This window comes from Lepidochelys kempii, chromosome 3 (assembly GCF_965140265.1).
Source record: "Lepidochelys kempii isolate rLepKem1 chromosome 3, rLepKem1.hap2, whole genome shotgun sequence".
Lineage (NCBI taxonomy): Eukaryota > Metazoa > Chordata > Testudines > Cheloniidae > Lepidochelys > Lepidochelys kempii.
The window spans coordinates 58,017,191-58,034,181 of NC_133258.1; the positions used below are offsets into that span (position 1 = coordinate 58,017,191).

General features: G+C 48.2%; 1 protein-coding gene across 4 annotated transcripts; it reads left to right on the forward strand.

Annotated features, from left to right (window-relative positions):
• Nucleotides 1-3,970: 3,970 nt before the first annotated feature.
• MTO1 (mitochondrial tRNA translation optimization 1) lies at nucleotides 3,971-15,825 on the forward strand. Of its 4 annotated transcripts, none has more exons than XM_073336455.1 (12): nucleotides 3,971-4,354; nucleotides 5,715-5,914; nucleotides 6,787-6,904; nucleotides 8,014-8,303; nucleotides 8,861-8,973; nucleotides 9,132-9,322; nucleotides 9,631-9,761; nucleotides 11,698-11,902; nucleotides 11,985-12,156; nucleotides 12,906-13,024; nucleotides 13,568-13,725; nucleotides 13,984-15,825. In XM_073336455.1, the coding sequence occupies exons 1-12, from the start codon at nucleotides 4,162-4,164 to the stop codon at nucleotides 14,167-14,169; spliced, it is 2,076 nt and encodes a 691-aa protein (XP_073192556.1). In that variant the 5' UTR covers nucleotides 3,971-4,161; the 3' UTR covers nucleotides 14,170-15,825. The 4 variants fall into 4 exon arrangements, with proteins under 4 accessions (XP_073192556.1, XP_073192557.1, XP_073192559.1 ...); XM_073336456.1 differs by having other exon boundaries at nucleotides 9,718-9,761; XM_073336457.1 differs by lacking the exon at nucleotides 3,971-4,354 and adding an exon at nucleotides 4,361-4,588.
• The last annotated feature ends 1,166 nt before the right edge of the window (nucleotides 15,826-16,991 follow it).

The window sequence follows — 16,991 nt, forward strand, 5'->3', positions numbered from 1 at the left end:
ACTGAAAAGTAACAATGTAGACAAGGCCTAAATCTCCCTTGCTGCAATTTAAATCCACTACTTCTTGTCCTGTCCTCAGTGGATAAGGAAAACAATTGATCACGCTCCTCTTTATAACAACATTTTACGTACTTGAAAACTGTTATCATGTCCCCTCCCCCACACCTCAGTCTTCTCCAGACTAAACAATCCCAATTTTTTCAGTCTTTCCTCATAGGTTATATTTTCTTGACCTTTCATCATTTTTGTTATTCTCTTTGGATTTTCTCCAATATGTTCACATCTTTCCTGACATGTGGTGCCCAGAACTGGACATAATACCAGTTGAGGCCTTATAAGTGCAACTGTCCACCACCCTTGCCTTCTGGTACGCCTGCTGCAGTTCCTTGATTTTCACATGGCACTGCTACATGTCTCTGGTGTAGCCCTTCTCCCCCGTGCCCTGTGCAATCTGCTCATAGATGTCTGCATTTCTACGGCTGGATCGGAGCTGTGCCTGCAGAGCCTCTTCTCCCCACAGACTAAGAAGATCCGCCACTTCTTGTGTACTCCAGGCAACAGCACATTTACACCATGATCAGTTGGGCAGGCGAGCTCTTGGAAATTTACAAGTTCCCGGTCCTTTAACAGGGAGGTGTCTCCTGTGTACCTGGCTGCTGTACAGCGGAGTTGAAAACGTTTACCAGAGTGGTCACTGCGGAGCATTGTGGGACACTTCCTGGAGGCCAGTTAGGTCGACATAAGCAATGCAGTGAGTATACTGCTTCAAAGTCAACCTAACAACATCAAATTAAGCACTACACCTCTTATGAAGGTGGAGTAATTAATTCAATGTAGCAGGCAAGTTACTGTGGTGGGACCTGGTAGTGTAGATACAGATGTTGTTAGCTCAGCATAAGCTGCCTTATGTGGACATAACTCCACAGTGTACACTAGGCCACAGTGAGGAGAAGGCCTGAGAAAACATCTAGGATCAGAAGGCAATATACTCATCTGTTTGTGCTGAAGTAGAGAAGGGCAAATTTTGTTTTGGAAACATGATCGCTATGCCTAACAGTGACCACAGAGCAGGTGAGGCTGTGTGAGGAGCAATGGTGGAGCTTCTGCCTAATAGCTTGCATTCATAAATACTGCAAATCCCGTTTGCAAGGCTTTATGCTACGTTCAGTGTTTTGCATACACTAAAAGAAAAGGAGTACTTGTGGCACCTTAGAGACTAACCAATTTATTTGAGCATAAGTTTTCGTAAGCTACAGCTCACTTCATCGGATGCATACTGTGGAAACTGCAGAAGACATTATATACACAGAGACCATGAAACAATACCTCCTCCCACCCCACTCTCCTGCTGGTAATAGCTTATCTAAAGTGATCACTCTCCTTACAATGTGTATGATAATCAAGGTGGGCCATTTCCAGCACAAATCCAGGTTTTCTCACCCCCCCCCACTTTTTTTTTTTTCCCCAAAAACCACACACACAAACAAGATCAAATCCGCACAGACACACCCCTGGAACCCCGACCTGGGATATTCTATCTACTACCTCAGATCCATAAACCTGGAAATCCTGGGCACCCCATCATCTCAGGCATTGGCACCCTGACAGCAGGACTGTCTGGCTATGCAGACTCCCTCCTCAGGCCCTACGCTACCAGCACTCCCAGCTACCTTTGAGACACCACTGACTTCCTGAGGAAACTACAATCCATCGGTGATCTTCCTGATAACACCATCCTGGCCACGATGGATGTAGAAGCCCTCTACACCAACATTCCACACAAAGATGGACTACAAGTCGTCAAGAACACTATCCCCGATAATGTCACGGCTAACCTGGTGGCTGAACTTTGTGACTTTGTCCTTACCCATAACTATTTTACATTTGGGGACAATGTATACCTTCAGATCAGTGGCACTGCTATGAGTACGTGCATGGCCCCACAGTATGCCAACATTTTTATGGCTGACTTAGAACAACACTTCCTCAGCTCTCGTCCCCTAACGCCCCTACTCTACTTGCGCTATATTGATGACATCTTCATCATCTGGACCCATGGAAAAGAAGCCCTTGAGGAATTCCAGCATGATTTCAACAATTTCCATCCCACCATCAACCTCAGCCTGGTCCAGTCCACACAAGAGATCCAATTCCTGGACACTACAGTGCTAATAAACAATGGTCACATAAACATCACCCTATACCGGAAACCTACTGACCGCTATTCCTACCTACATGCCTCCAGCTTTCACCCTGACCACACCACACGATCCATCGTCTACAGCCAAGCTCTGCGATACAACTGCATTTGCTCCAACCCCTCAGACAGAGACAAACACCTACAAGATCTCTATCAAGCATTCTTACAACTACAATACCCACCTGCGGAAGTGAAGAAACAGATTGATAGAGCCAGAAGAGTTCCCAGAAGTCTCCTAGTACAGGACAGGCCTAACAAAGAAAATAACAGAATGCCACTAGCCATCACCTTCAGCCCCCAACTAAAACCCCTCCACGCATTATTAAGGATCTACAACCTATCCTGAAGGATGACCCAACACTCTCACAAATCTTGGGAGGCAGGCCAGTCCTTGCCTACAGACAGCCCCGCAACCTGAAGCAAATACTCACCAACAACCACATACCACACAACAGAATCACTAACCCAGGAACCTATCCTTGCAACAAAGCCCATTGCCAACTGTGCCCACATATCTATTCAGGGGACACTATCACAGGGCCTAATCACATCAGCCACACTATCAGAGGCTCGTTCACCTGCACATCCACCAATGTGATATATGCCATCATGTGCCAGCAATGCTCCTCTGCCATGTACATTGGTCAAACTGGACAGTCTCTACGTAAAAGAATAAATGGACACAAATCAGATGTCAAGAATTGTAACATTCATAAACCAGTCGGAGAACACTTCAATCTCTCTGGTCACGCAATCACAGACACGAAGGTCGCTATCTTACAACAAAAAAACTTCAAATCCAGACTCCTGCGAGAAACTGCTGAATTGGAATTCATTTGCAAATTGGATACTATTAATTTAGGCTTAAATAGAGACTGGGAGTGGCTAAGTCATTATGCAAGGTAGCCTGTTTCCCCTTGTTTTTTCCTCCTTCCCCCCCCCCCCCAACATTCTGGTTAAATTGGATTTGTGCTGGAAATGGCCCACCTTGATTATCATACACATTGTAAGGAGAGGTGAGTGATCACTTTAGATAAGCTATTACCAGCAGGAGAGTGGGGTGGGAGGAGGTATTGTTTCATGGTCTCTGTGTATATAACGTCTTCTGCAGTTTCCACGGTATGCATCCGATGAAGTGAGCTGTAGCTCACGAAAGCTCATGCGCAAATAAATGGGTTAGTCTCTAAGGTGCCACAAGTCCTCCTTTTCTTTTTGCGAATACAGACTAACACAGCTGCTACTCTGAAACCTGGCATACACTAAGTTCTTGCCTGCTGTAGGCCACAGGATTTCTAATCTGCTGGGGAAAGAGGCCAGCAAAGAACACAGCAGCAGCTTCCCTCGGGACTCGGCAGAGAGCAGCCCCGCAGCTGAATGCTGCACAGCGCTTTTCCAAACTGCAAAACCACCTGGCTCTGTCTGTGCGCCCACGTAACACCTCCCCCGGGGGCAGCGCGGGGCGGCCCCCCAGCCCCGCCCCAATAGCTACCCCTGGGCCTCAGGCTGGGAACTCGCGACGGGGCAGCAACGAAGCCCGGCCACTGACGCCACTTAGGGCCAGCCGGGCAGCCGCCGCGTGGCGCGGCGCGGGGCGGGGCTCGGCTCTTCGCCCTCTCCGGGGCCGCACGCAGCCGGGGCGGGGCACGTGACGCGCTGCCTCGGAAATTCCGCGGGCGGGGGAGAGCGCGCTGCCGCTTCCTTCGGTCCTCCAAGGCAGACGAGACGCGCTTGTTGCGCCTCGGCTGCCGCGATGGTGCCTACTTCCTGCTCCGCCCTCTCGGTGTCCGCCACCTTCCGCGGGCGGGGTCCGGAGGCCGCAGCCATGGCGGCGCCCAGAGGGAGCGTGGAATGCCGGATCCGCGGTTCACTCTTCCGCTGACCCCGGGGCCTGCCGCCTCCCAGCCCGCGGCGTGACTGCGGGGAAGCCCCGCCCCTCCTGCCGAGGTCTCCTTGCCGCCCCCATGTTCCTGCTCCGCCGCCGCGCGCTGCCGCCCGCCCCGCTGCCCTGGCGCCGCCGCGCGCGGAGCGACGGCACCGCGCCTCGCTGGGATGTCGTCGTTATCGGCGGGGGCCATGCCGGGACGGAGGCGGCGGCGGCGGCGGCTCGGAGCGGGGTCCGGACGCTGCTCGTCACGCACAAGGCCGACACCATCGGTAACCGCGTCCCCCGGAGCCCGTCAGCCGCCCGCGCCGCGCTGCGACCCCCTCTGCGCGTCGCGTGGGCTCCCGGGCAGCGCCCGGCGCAGAGAGACTCACAGCCCCAGGCTGATCGTAGGGAGCCTAAAGGGTCACGGCCACCGAGCCGGGGAGAGCGTTCCTGGCCACCGGTGCTGCGGGAGAGCTGAGCACGTCTAGGGTCCGGCAGGACTCGTCTATTGCAAGCCCTAGGTCTGGTTTACACGTAAAACTTAGCTCGACCTAGCTGCATCGCTTGGAGGGTGGAAAATTCACACCCTGAGTGCAGTAGCTAGGCTGATCTATGCCCCCCTTGCCCTCCTCCCCCCCTCCCCCACCCCCCGACGCTCCAAGGTGGAAGGAAGAATGCTTCCATAAACTAGCTACCACTGTTTGGGAGGTGGAGTTCGTACAGCATTGGAAAAAATCCTTTTATCGGTCTAGGATGTGTCTACTCTGTGCTGCTATAATGGCATAGCTACAGCGCTGTAGCACCCATAACGTAGATGTGGCCATAATCACAAAAGGTAGAGGCTTCTCCTCGCTCTGAGATGTCCCTCTTCCGTCCTTCACTCAACTAGAATTACTTCTGTCTTAGGGACAGACAGGTCTACACTTAAAACACTGCACTGGCACAGCTGCATCATTGCAGCTGTGCCACTGTAACGCTAATATGAAGACACTCCTACTTTGACGGAAGAGAGCTCTCCCGTCGGCATAGATAATTTAGCTCCCCAAGAGGCAGCAGTTATGCGAACAAGGGAAGCATTCCGCTGACAGCGCTGTCTACACCGGCCCAGGGGAGGGAGGTTGGTATAACAACATTGCACATGGGGTGTGGATTTTCACACCCCTGAGCGAAACAGTTCTACCAGTGTAACAGTTCTACCAGTGTAAAGCTGTAGTGTAGACCAGACATCAAGTTGAGTGTCTAACTGGCTAGCTAACATTGAAATACTGTCCTTTGCTTGAAGCTTGAGTGACTACATTGTCTTGCTATGATGTGTATGAGAAACAGCTGAGCTTTACTAGCATACTTGTGGCACACACAGTCTGTTTCCCCTAGTAGCTTTGCATGTGTGACAGAACCCAGTGGATTCTCTGGCCATACCGTGTTATGTAACTAACCTTTTAGTAGTTTCTGTGATGTCTCATGAGAAGCAGCATAGACGTGTAGACTGAGTATGAGGCTAGGAGCCAAGATCCCAGTCTAATGGTGAGTTATGATACTGTGGCCTTGAGCTGCCGCCTTGTTAAACAGTAGTAATAAATGCTAGGGTTCAGAAAATGCAAGGCTGCCATTAGCTGATGAAAAAAGGCTCTCTTGTGTTTTATCCAGGGCAAATGTCATGTAACCCTTCCTTCGGTGGCATTGGAAAGGGGCATCTCATGAGGGAGGTAGATGCCCTAGACGGGCTGTGTGCTCGGATCTGTGATCAGTCTGGAGTTCATTACAAGGTGCTAAACCGGTGTAAGGGGCCTGCTGTGTGGGGTCTCCGAGCCCAGATTGATAGGAAACTCTATAAAGAAAACATGCAGGTGAGAATGACATGGCAGGGGGAGAAGAGAAGTAATGGGGTAAAATGGGATGTGGAATTTCTGACTGGGTCAAGGGAAATGGGAGAGAAGTAAAACCTGGGTCTAATTAGAGAAACAAATAGCCCACGATGGTTCTGGTGTCCACATTTTTTAAAGGATGTTGAAAAATTGAGAGGGTGCAGATAGAAGACAAAACTCATTTGAGGCTAGAAACTGTGTCTTACAATGTGAAACTGAAAAAGCTCAATTTGTTTAGCTTATCAAAAACAATCTAGAGGCAATTTAATTATGGTATATAAGTAGCTCTGTGGAGAGAAAATACTAGGTACTAAAGGGCTCTTTAATCTATCGGAGAAAGACATGACAAGAACCAATGGCTGGAAACTGAAACCAGTTTGGAAATAAGGCGCAGGTTTTTAACAGTGAACATGATTAACCACTAGGGAATGGGAAATGGTGGATTTTCCATCTCTTAAGTCTTCAAGACTGGAAGCCTTTCTGCAAGATACTTTTGTCAAACACAAGTTATTGAGCTCAATACGGGGTAACTGACCTGTGTTGTACAGGGGATCAGAGTAGATCTAATTGTTCCTTCTGGCCTTAAACTCTGTTAGTGCTTCATTTCCATTTAATAAATCCCAAACAGTGCAGTAATTGGATGTCCTGGGCAGCGAGTTAGATCACAAGTACAGTGAAATGACCTGATGACAGAATGGGAAAGCAATGGGGTGAAAGAAAGGAAGCTCTGTGTATCCAGGAGGGAGGCTGTTGCTGCATGTTTTGGGGAAGAGGTTCTGAGATGTTATTTTGAGGGGAGGGCAGGCCCATCTTAGTGATGTATGGACACTCAATGCTTCCTTCTTTCATGGCAGAAAGAAATCCTTAACACTCCACTGCTGACTGTTCATGAGGCATCCGTGGAGGATCTTCTCCTGATGGAACCAGAGCCAGACCGTCCTGGGAAATGCCAAGTCAGTGGGGTCATTCTAGGTACATACTGGAAGCTCAAGGTGCTTCACTGGGTTGGTTATGTCTTGGCCCTAAGTGGGACCATGAGAGTAAACATGTCTGGTTCCTCAAGTTGACTTATGCTTAAAGGCTGGACTGGTAAAAGGTTAAGGAGTCTTTCATTAATCTGGTTTAGGATGAGTATGAGCGAAACAAACCAGCCATCACAGTGGTGGGTGTGAGAACTAGGTGATTTGGGGAACAGATTTACAAAGGTTTATCTGAGACCAGTCATTCAGAATATGTCCCAGGCTATATGAGAAGATTTTGTTGGGTTAATCAGGTGTGCCAAAGACAAACTCCTTTTCCTCTAATAAGTGTTTGACTTGTGAAAAAGAGTATATTTTTCTTAGTACATTGTCTAGTGAGCGTTATCCACATTACAGACATCACCATTACACGTAGCACCAACTGACTCCCTTGCTGACAATCTCATCAAGATGAAGAAATGCATGGAACTGGTCCCTAGAAGTGAGCTTTTCATGGTAGCCATCAGCCATGAGAGAAGTGTAGAAGGAATTATTCATAATTCTTATTTCGTGGCTATCTGGTTGTCATCCTATCTCGGTAGAAGAACTTCAGCCATCATTGCTGCCAGACCAACACCTTTCCCCCGTAGTAACATGAAAATAAGCAGCTTTGCACTGATGAGACCTTTTACTTTAACTTTCATGTTTGTAAGTTCTTGTATTTCCTCTGTCACTTTACTGATGAGGGCCTAAAATCTGTGGATAAAATTTTCTTCCCATCAGAAAGAAATTCTAAGCACTCAAGGACCCTCCAGCTGTCTTTGTCATCAGTCCTTGGTGCGGAAGGAGAGAGGTAGAGTCATTGAAATTTGGGTCCGCAACTTATTGGGCTTTGTTCTGGTCACTGGCACTCGCTCTTGTCCCCTCAGATGAAGATGAGACAGAGTACTGGGAATGTTAAACTGCGCCTGGTTTTGTGTCTCCATGAGTTTTCTCTGTATTGACAAGAGGCGCATGCAAATTCAGTGGAGAATGTGGGCTGGTGCTAGGTAACAGCACCAGAAACATCAAGGGCTTGTTAATATGAAATGTGCTTATTTCTATAAACTGACTCTATTCCAGGGGATGGAAGCAGAGTCCACGCTGGGAGTGTCATCTTGACTACAGGCACGTTTCTGAGGGGGGTGGTCTTCATCGGATTAAAGACGCATCCCGCTGGGCGATTAGGGGATCAGCCCTCCATTGGGCTGGCTCAGACCTTGGAGAAACTGGGATTTGCTGTGGGGAGGCTGAAGACTGGGACCCCACCTCGACTGGCCAAAGACTCTATTGACTTCAGCGTTCTGGAGAGGCACATGGCTGACAACCCTCCTATGCCATTCAGCTTCCTCAGTGAGGCTGTGTGGATCAAGGTGGGATGGAATGCTGATAATACACATGCAGTTGGGGTGAGCTGGGAACGTGCTCTCAGGGTGATCCCTATACTGCTGTGATCAGCACCATCAAGGCAGTGTGTGGGTGGGGTCTGCTGGCTGAGGAAGTGGTCTTGTCAGTGTTTGACCCATGCAATCAGAGGGTGTCCAGCTACCTCACCTTGATGGCTCAGAATTCTGCTTCTCTGAGGCATCAGCCCTTAGATAGGAAGGGTAAGGCCAGCTGGAATGCCATGGACCTCCACCCCATATCCATCACCTTCCTTGGGATATCTGTTCTGTAATTGGGTAGTGTATTGATTAGAGCAGAGAACTTGGTTTCAAGGCTCCCAGGGTTATACTACTCGCTGCCACTGACTTACTCTTCAGCTTGTTATTTAACATCACTGGACATCTGTGCAACAGGGATGACAACGCTACCCCCCTTTCAATGCTATTATGTTTGTAGAGCATTTTGAGGTCTTTAGAAAAAAGGGCTAAATAAGTGCAAAGTAGCATTGTTGGATTAAATCCAAATGATTTTTGACCTCTGTCAGCCAGAAGATCAGCTCTCATGCTACCGGACTCTCACCAATGCCAAAGTGGAGCAAATCATCCACGATAGCCTTCACCTGAACAACCATGTACGGGAGACAACAAGAGGGCCCCGGTGAGTATGGGGCATCCTGGAGAGATCTTTCTGTAGTGATCTGACAGCGTATCTGAAGTCCTCTGGGTCTCCCTTGTGTAGCTTCGGGGAGGGCTGTTCTGAGAGATTGCTTCTCTCCATGTCAACGCCCTTGTTGTGATGGCTATTCCCTGTTCCAGATACTGTCCCTCGCTTGAATCCAAAGTTCTGCGCTTTCCAAACCGCATTCATCAGCTGTGGCTGGAGCCTGAGGGTCTGGATTCCAATGTCATCTACCCCCAAGGGATGTCAATGACTCTGCCGCCGGAGCTCCAGGAGCAGGTGATTGCGTGCATCCATGGCTTGGAGAAAGCCAAGATGGTGCAGCCAGGTGAGTGAGGGCCAATCACTCCAACCAGTGTGACCTGGCCCTTTCCAGGCCACCTTTCCACTGAAGGGGGTGGAGGGGAGTCTACATTACAAAGGCATCTGGAAATGTGACCCCTACTGTATCCAGAGGCTGAGGGTGTGAAAAAACCTACATGCCCTTGCACTTGGGGGTGAGTGGGGAGGTGTTATATCATGCTGGGCTGTCAGTGGGAATTCTGACACCTTTATTCTGTGGAATAGGGCAGGGGTGTTTGAATTTCTTCCCCTGATGACTGACTGACTTTTGTCTGTCTGGTTTGCTTGTAATAGGCTATGGGGTTCAGTATGACTTTCTGGACCCCCGTCAGCTCAGTGCTTCCCTTGAGTCTCGTCTTGTTCAGCGACTCTTCTTTGCAGGACAGATAAATGGCACCACGGGCTATGAAGAAGCTGCAGCCCAGGTGAGCAGATCTGGAAGTGCATGCTCCATGCTCAAAAGGGGAATGGATATAACCTGAAAGGCCTCCTCTGAACTAGCAAGCCTGGTAGATGTAATTCACCTCCAGTGCAGCCCCCAATGGCAGTAACAGTGTAGTGCAGACGGGAACAGCTTTGCCGCTGTGTCATCCAACACTAGTCACAGGGCATGGCTACACTTGCAGATGTAGAGTACTGAGAGTTAAACCAGCTCTCGGAGAGCGCAGTAGGGAAAGCGCTCCCGTGTGTTCACACTGTCAGTTGCAAGTGCACTAGCATGGCCACATTAGCAGCTCTTGCAATGCCACAGAGAGCAGTGCATTGTGGTAGCTATCCCAGCATGCAAGTGGCTGCAATTTGCTTTTCAAATGGGGGTGGGGTGGAGTGTGACAGGGTGTGTGTTGTGTGTATGTGGGGGGGGGAGAGAGTTTGTTTTGGGGGGCTGAGAGCATGTCAGCATGCTGTCTTGTAAGTTCAGACGGCACCAGACCCCCCGCCTCTCTCACACGCTCACAGCAAGCAGCATTCCACAGTAATGGTTGCTTTGTCCCAGAGTGGATAAGCAGCCGGCTGTCGGAAATGGAGCTTTGAAAGGGCATATCCGCATTTCCTATAGCCGATTCCAAAACAATGACAAGCGTGGCCACTTGACTTAAGGGGATTATGGGACGTTTCTGGAGGCCAGTCACAGTGCAGTAATGCAGCACCTCGTTCACACTGACGCCTGGGCGTTTCAGCCGGGGCACAGCGAGCTTTATGCTTCTCATGGAGGTGGATTACCGGGAGCGCTCCAGCTGCAGAGTCCAGGCGCTTTAAGTGCCTTGCCACTGTAGACGGGTCGGCAGTTAGGGTGCCTGGGGCTGTTTTAATGCTCTCTAACTTGCAAGTGTAGCCACGCCCACAGCCCGCCTGCATCCTGCCTGCATTTTGGCTTCTATCTTGATTACCACTGCTGGAGTCGCACCAGTGATGCATTACAGCTACAAAGTCTGTTAGTGTAGACACAGCCAAATGGGCAGTGTGGAGATTGCACTCCTGATGGGCATGACTGGGAGCACATGTGAAAAGTCTCCAATGGCTGCATTGACTGAAGGTGTCTTAGAATTCTAACCCCAATCAGCAACTGCAGTACTGGACAGTGAGAGGAGAAGCACTGACAGTAAAAAACCCCACAAACTAGTGGTAGTGAACAGCACTGCAAACCATATAGTTACTATGTCAGACAGTGGCTGCTTTGTCGCTCTTCTCCTTCCTCCTGCAAGCGATCCCAGTGCTGTTCCCACTCGGCACTGTTCCCACTGGGCACTGCCTGAGTTGTGGATATGATCTGGGATTATGTGCACACGGCCGTCAGAGCATTCAGCAGCAAAGGCCCTGCTAGTCTCAGGAACCGCTTTCCTACAACTTTGTTTTTAAAAATACCAAGGAATCCTAAAGTCAGCCCAAGAGGCTAGTTTCCTGGTGCCCTGGTATGATTATTGGTAGCAAGGACTAAAGCAGCTGGAACAGCTGCAGGAAAAAAATGCTTCTCAGGGGACAGACGGACATACAGGCAGGATAGGCTTATGTTGCTCACCCGTGAGCCCCTCTGAATTGATTAAGTAGCAATGATGACTAGCTCCAAGCAGTCTGCCTGGCATTCAGGCTGAAAGATAGTCGCCAAGACACATGCTTTCAGCTGGGGGAGAACAAGGAGGGGATCCTCAGAGCTCTGGAAGGGATGTGGAGAGCCTCTTCTTTCCCAGTGCGGGAATTAAACCACTAGGGCTGTTAAAGCATCACAGACCATCACACACCTCATGTGACATGGAGTGTGCTACACAGACCTAATGGCTTGTATTTGGCCACATGTGTAGATCAGGAAAGTACCATTGTGCTGGTTTCGCAGCAGCTCCTATGACCATTTGTGCTCTCTGTCAGGGAGTGATTGCTGGGATCAACGCTGGCCTGCGTGTCGGTGGCAAGCCCCCTTTTATCATTAGCCGCACAGAGGGCTACATCGGAGTCTTGATTGATGACCTCACCACCCTAGGCACCAATGAACCATACCGCATGTTCACCAGCCGAGTGGAATTCCGCATGTCTCTGCGGCCCGATAACGCAGACAGCAGGCTCACCCTCCGAGGTAGGCAGTCGTTTCTCCTGGTGATGTTCACAGCCCTGTCTGTGCACCTTCTCTCTTGCTCACACTTGCTCTCTCTCTGAAGGTTTTGAGGAAGCTGGCTGTGTGTCCCAACAGCGATATGCACAAGCATCTCAGATGAAGGCTGCTATAGAGGAGGCAATAGCAGTGCTAAAATCTCTTCAGTTCACTGCCACCAAGTGGTCGAGGCTGGTTCCAGAGGCTCCCATAAGCACCAATCGAAGCTCACTTGCCAGGTAAAGGCTACAGCTGATCCTTTCTTGTCTGTCCAGTGTGTACTTCTGCAGAAGACGCCTTTCTTTTTCTCTTCTCTGCTTTCTAAAACTCCGTTAGTAAATCTAATTCTGAGGAGGTGGTGTGGTGGCAAACTGACAGCCTGTCTTAGCCATGGAAGAGGTCTAACACTGGCTCCGGCAAAGTGGCACTTTCTGTGCAACGTGCCTCAGTCCTGCTCTGGAGCGACTATTCCCTGGTTGTGTGAAGGTACTCCACGCTTTAGTGCTGGTCAGCCCATGGTGCGTCTACTGAGACTGCTGACGAGGGAGGTAATGGTTGGACGATGTGGACCTAGGAACTAGACTGAGACCACCAACTCATTTCACCTAGGCCAGATGGTAGCAGTCTTGGTCACGGTGGCCCTAGTCCCTCCATCTCTCCTAGTCTCTCCTCTCTTTACCTTCCCTTTTGTTGTTTTTCAGGTCAATACCTGAAAACTCCCTCGCTAGGTGCTTTCCAGTTTCAAGGTTCCTCAGATGCCATTATGTAGCCACCTTCTCCCTATTTGCCTACCCAAATGTGCCCTCCTCTCAGCAAAGAGCTGCTCTTCCTTACTCATCTGATGGTGGCAGGAAAAGAGGATAAGTTCTGTGGTCATTCATCTCTGAACTGTCCTTCCAAAGCTAAATACAGTGGCTCTCGCTAGGAACAGCTGTTAACCTGTTCTGGGTAATTCGCTGGCCTTGCTACCGTGTTCTTGTTTTCACAGTGCCCTGGACATCCTTCAATATCCAGAGGTCACCATGGAACTTTTGGCAAGAGCTATCCCAGAGCCCCTGAGAAAGTTTGCTGAATGCAGAGAACTGGCAGAGAGGCTGAAAATAGAAGGTATTAGGAGTCTGCTAGTCCTCCGTAACCAGATCTGCTCAATGGCTTTAGAGCTCATTCAGTGGTGAATGAGCACAGACCAGAAACCCCAGTCATCTCTGCATGGACTTGAGTGGGGAAAGAATTATTGTCCCCAGAGCACCAGACCCATTCATCTCTGGCCCCCAGCCCTCCCCTGGAGAGGCCCCTATTCTCCTCCTTTTGGGGTATGAGAGGAATTGTCTCATTGTTCATTCTGTCCTGTTTTTTCCCACTATACCACTCCACCAATGGCTTGCAAGCTGCCCCAGAGGACCAGCCTCTCCTCAGGGGAGAGGAACATTGTCTGTGTTTATTCATTCCCATTGCAAGCTGAGTTGGTGAAACTTTCCAAAGCACCTACAGGTGTTAAACTCCCTAGTCCCTGGCAGTTAGAGGCTTAATTCTCTTAGGTACTTTTGAGAATCCCACCCAGAAGTCCTAGTTCTGGGGACAAGAGCGCCTGTGCTGTAAATGTTTGTATCTTTATTATTTTCTCTGTGCCCCCCACAACTCCCACTGCAGCGGTTTATGAGTGGCATGTAGCCAGCCAGCAGCAGGAAATAGAGGAAGTACGTCGAGATGAAGCTCTCCAGCTGCCGGAGGACCTAGATTACTTTGCCATTGATGCATCGTTGTCCCAGGAAGTGCGAGAGAAACTAGACTCCAACCGCCCCCAGACGGTGAGGCACTGGGTCAGGGATGGGGTTGGAACAGTGATGGAATCCCATCTAAGCACCAAATGCTTCCATATCTGTCCAAGGGACTCTTTGTATGGGTGTCTAAATGTGTATATGCTGGCGAGGAAGGGGAGGACTAAACACTCGGTGTGTGTCATGTCTCTGTTTTGGAGTTGGACATCATTGTCTGGAATAAGGCTCACTGGAAAGTTTCAGAGACGGGGTGTTCTCCAGTTGATCTGTTACTGTTTCTGTTGACAGATCGGAGCAGTCAGCCGCATTCCTGGGATTACACCAGCCGCCATTGTTAACCTGCTGAGATTTGTGAAGACCAATCGGCAAAGGACAGAGCACATAGAGCACTCTAGGACTGGCAGACCCTTACCAGAGGGAAATATGCTTGGGAAGAGTAAATTTCAGAACTCAAGCTTGAGCTGTGCTTCATGAGGAGGAACCAGAAAATGGCTTTGTTAAAATGCCTTCATGAAGGAGAGTACAGTCATTAGACAGTATACAGATGAGTATGCCACACCTAAAGCCAAAAACCATTGTAGCTGTTTCCTATGGCTTACTTCATCAGTTTAATCTGAAGTCAGCATACCCGTGAGCTTTTGTAGAGTGACCAGGAGTCTAAGTAGCTCATCAGTGTGTCATGCTCCTCTTGAGTTAAAATAAAATGATGGTGGGGATATCGGTCAACCAAACACCTATTAAAAAGCATTGCTGAAAAAACATCCCTTCTACCCAAGGTGTTGACTAAGGAGGAACATATCGCCCTGTTGAGCAGTGAGCAGCATGAGATGCTAATGAGAACTAGAAAGCCAAAAGCCCAGTAACTCTCTGCTTATTGTCTTCAATAGGACTTGGATTTGTCCCCACCTCTGCAGTGGCTGGCACTGCTTTTGTTTTAATGTGATTTCAGCCAGCTGGAAACATTCCTGCTTATGGAAAGAATTTATAAATACTTACCTTATAGTAACTCTTTAATGGGCTGAGGGTAATGTTAAGATGCAACCCCCTGCGCCTCAAATTTTAAAATTAACTTTGGAAGGTAACTCAATTGGGAGGGCTGGCTTCCAATCTGATCATGAAGAAAAGTTAACTTTCAATTTAGATGAAACTCTAGGATCACTCTTCCATTTATTTATTTTCCAGAAGCCATTAACTCATACCCAGCATATAGCTTGAGAAATGGTTATCCCAGAACACAGTAGGATGGGAAGATTTAACGTTTGGTTGTACTCCATTAATTATTATTACTCAGAAAAGTGATACTGCAGAATGGCACCTTCACTCAACAAACTTGCTCATTTTAGTGACAAAAATAAGCACTCTACCCTTGTTAGTCCCACAGAGTCAACAGAGCTAAGGCTGTGGGACCTGGAGTCTGTTTCTTCTTATGCACCATCAACCGAGCTGTCTATTAATTTCCTGTCAGTTACACCTGTACAACCCAGCTAGACAATGAGTTTGCATGGGCATCACTGAAGGACTGATTTGACTTTTAATACTGGTGGGCAGGCATGAGAAAGAAAGAACCCAGGTTTACTCTGCCCCTAGGTTGAGTTTGCAGGGCTGGCATTTAGGAGAGAAAACATCTTTTTACTTTGTAAATATGAGACAAACGCACAATCCCTAGTGCCATTTTTGCAGGCATCTTTCAGAGCAGAACTACATTTCTAAGCCACATGAGGAACAGCTTTGGAGTGACTGCTCTTTTATCTGTGCTCGGCTTCTCGGGAAACTGAGTGGAGTTGCCAGTTCTCTGGCATAAGCCTGAATTCACTGATGTCAAAACAATAGCATAAATGTGTCTTTTTGCCTGTTTGAAAACAAAGAGGTAGATCACTTACTTATTGCAAAAACTAAATGCTGGGACTGGAGAATATATTTATAATGTTGTTTTAGTTTTAGAATGCTGCAACACATACTTCTAATGGATAAACATAGCTTAAAATACCCATTATCCATGAAACATAATACAGAATGAATAGTGCTATAGAGAAGCATGTGAGAAGAACTGAATGTAAACAATGATTTCCTGTATGCCAGTCCAGTTAGCTGTTTTACCATACAAGTCTTGGAAGGGCATATATATTCTATGATGGAACTGACTTTGCAGGACATTTCTGGGTGGAGGGTTAAAAAAGCTCCATGTTAAAAAGATTGTGCCTTTTCCAAAAAAAAATCCTGAATTTTAAGCAATTATCTTAGGGATTGATTATCAACCCTTGGAATTAACCAGGATATCTGTGCCTGTGAGTAAGAGAAGTCTGAAATGGCATTTCTTTTCAAGTATGAAAGCAGTGAGTGAGCAGGCTTGCCTAACTATCCCCAGTATCCAGTGCTCTGTCAGCTCTTGGAAGGAAACTCACCCCTCTCAGTTGCCACAAGGAGGTGGAGAAAGGTAAGATGCACAATCCTAGGTAATATGAAGAAACTCCTAGGCCTCCTCTAAACTCCAGCTATCCAGCAGTGGGATAGTCAGTCTGCATCCCAAATGTTTTACTCTGATATTAACAACTCAAAATAGTAGCATGTAATAAAGTACATCATAGCTGTACCTCACTTAAAAGCTGAGATTGACATTTCCTTCAAACTTACTGTAGCTTTTAAAAAGATTAAATGTGAACAACTGCAAACAAACATATGAAAAAACAAATATTGCATCTTTGTCTGGCCCAGGGGCTTGTATGAGTTTTATAAGGGTTCAGATCCCACTGCAGACTGAGATTGTGTTTTATACTTAACCTGTAAACAGTTCAGGGTAGAGACTGTCTCTCACTATGCACTGCTACAGGCTGGGGACCGACTGGCTGAAAAGGACCTGGGGATTACAGTAATTATCTATGTCACAGAAGTGTTGTGAAGTTAGCTAAAGACTGTGAGGTGCTCAGCAATTATGGTAATGAAGGGGGGCACAGAAGTACTTGAGAGAGGTGACAAAATACCCAACCACTCACTGATTTAAATGAAGTAGTGTCTACACAGTGCCAGAGAATACACCAGAAATAGTGACTGACTATAATCTACACATTAATTAATGCATGACAACTGGGGTCACAGAGGGGGCTGTGTGCATGGAATCAAAGGCAGAATTTGGAAGCGAGGTGAGCAGGCAACCTTCGTTAGAAAACCAGCAATCAAAGATCTGCTATTGTCGACACTGTGCTATTGTCCACACTAAACCATATGTTTAGTAATAGAATGAAATTACATTAGAAATGGGTTCTAGGTACTAGGAATATCCCTTATACTGTGTCACAAAA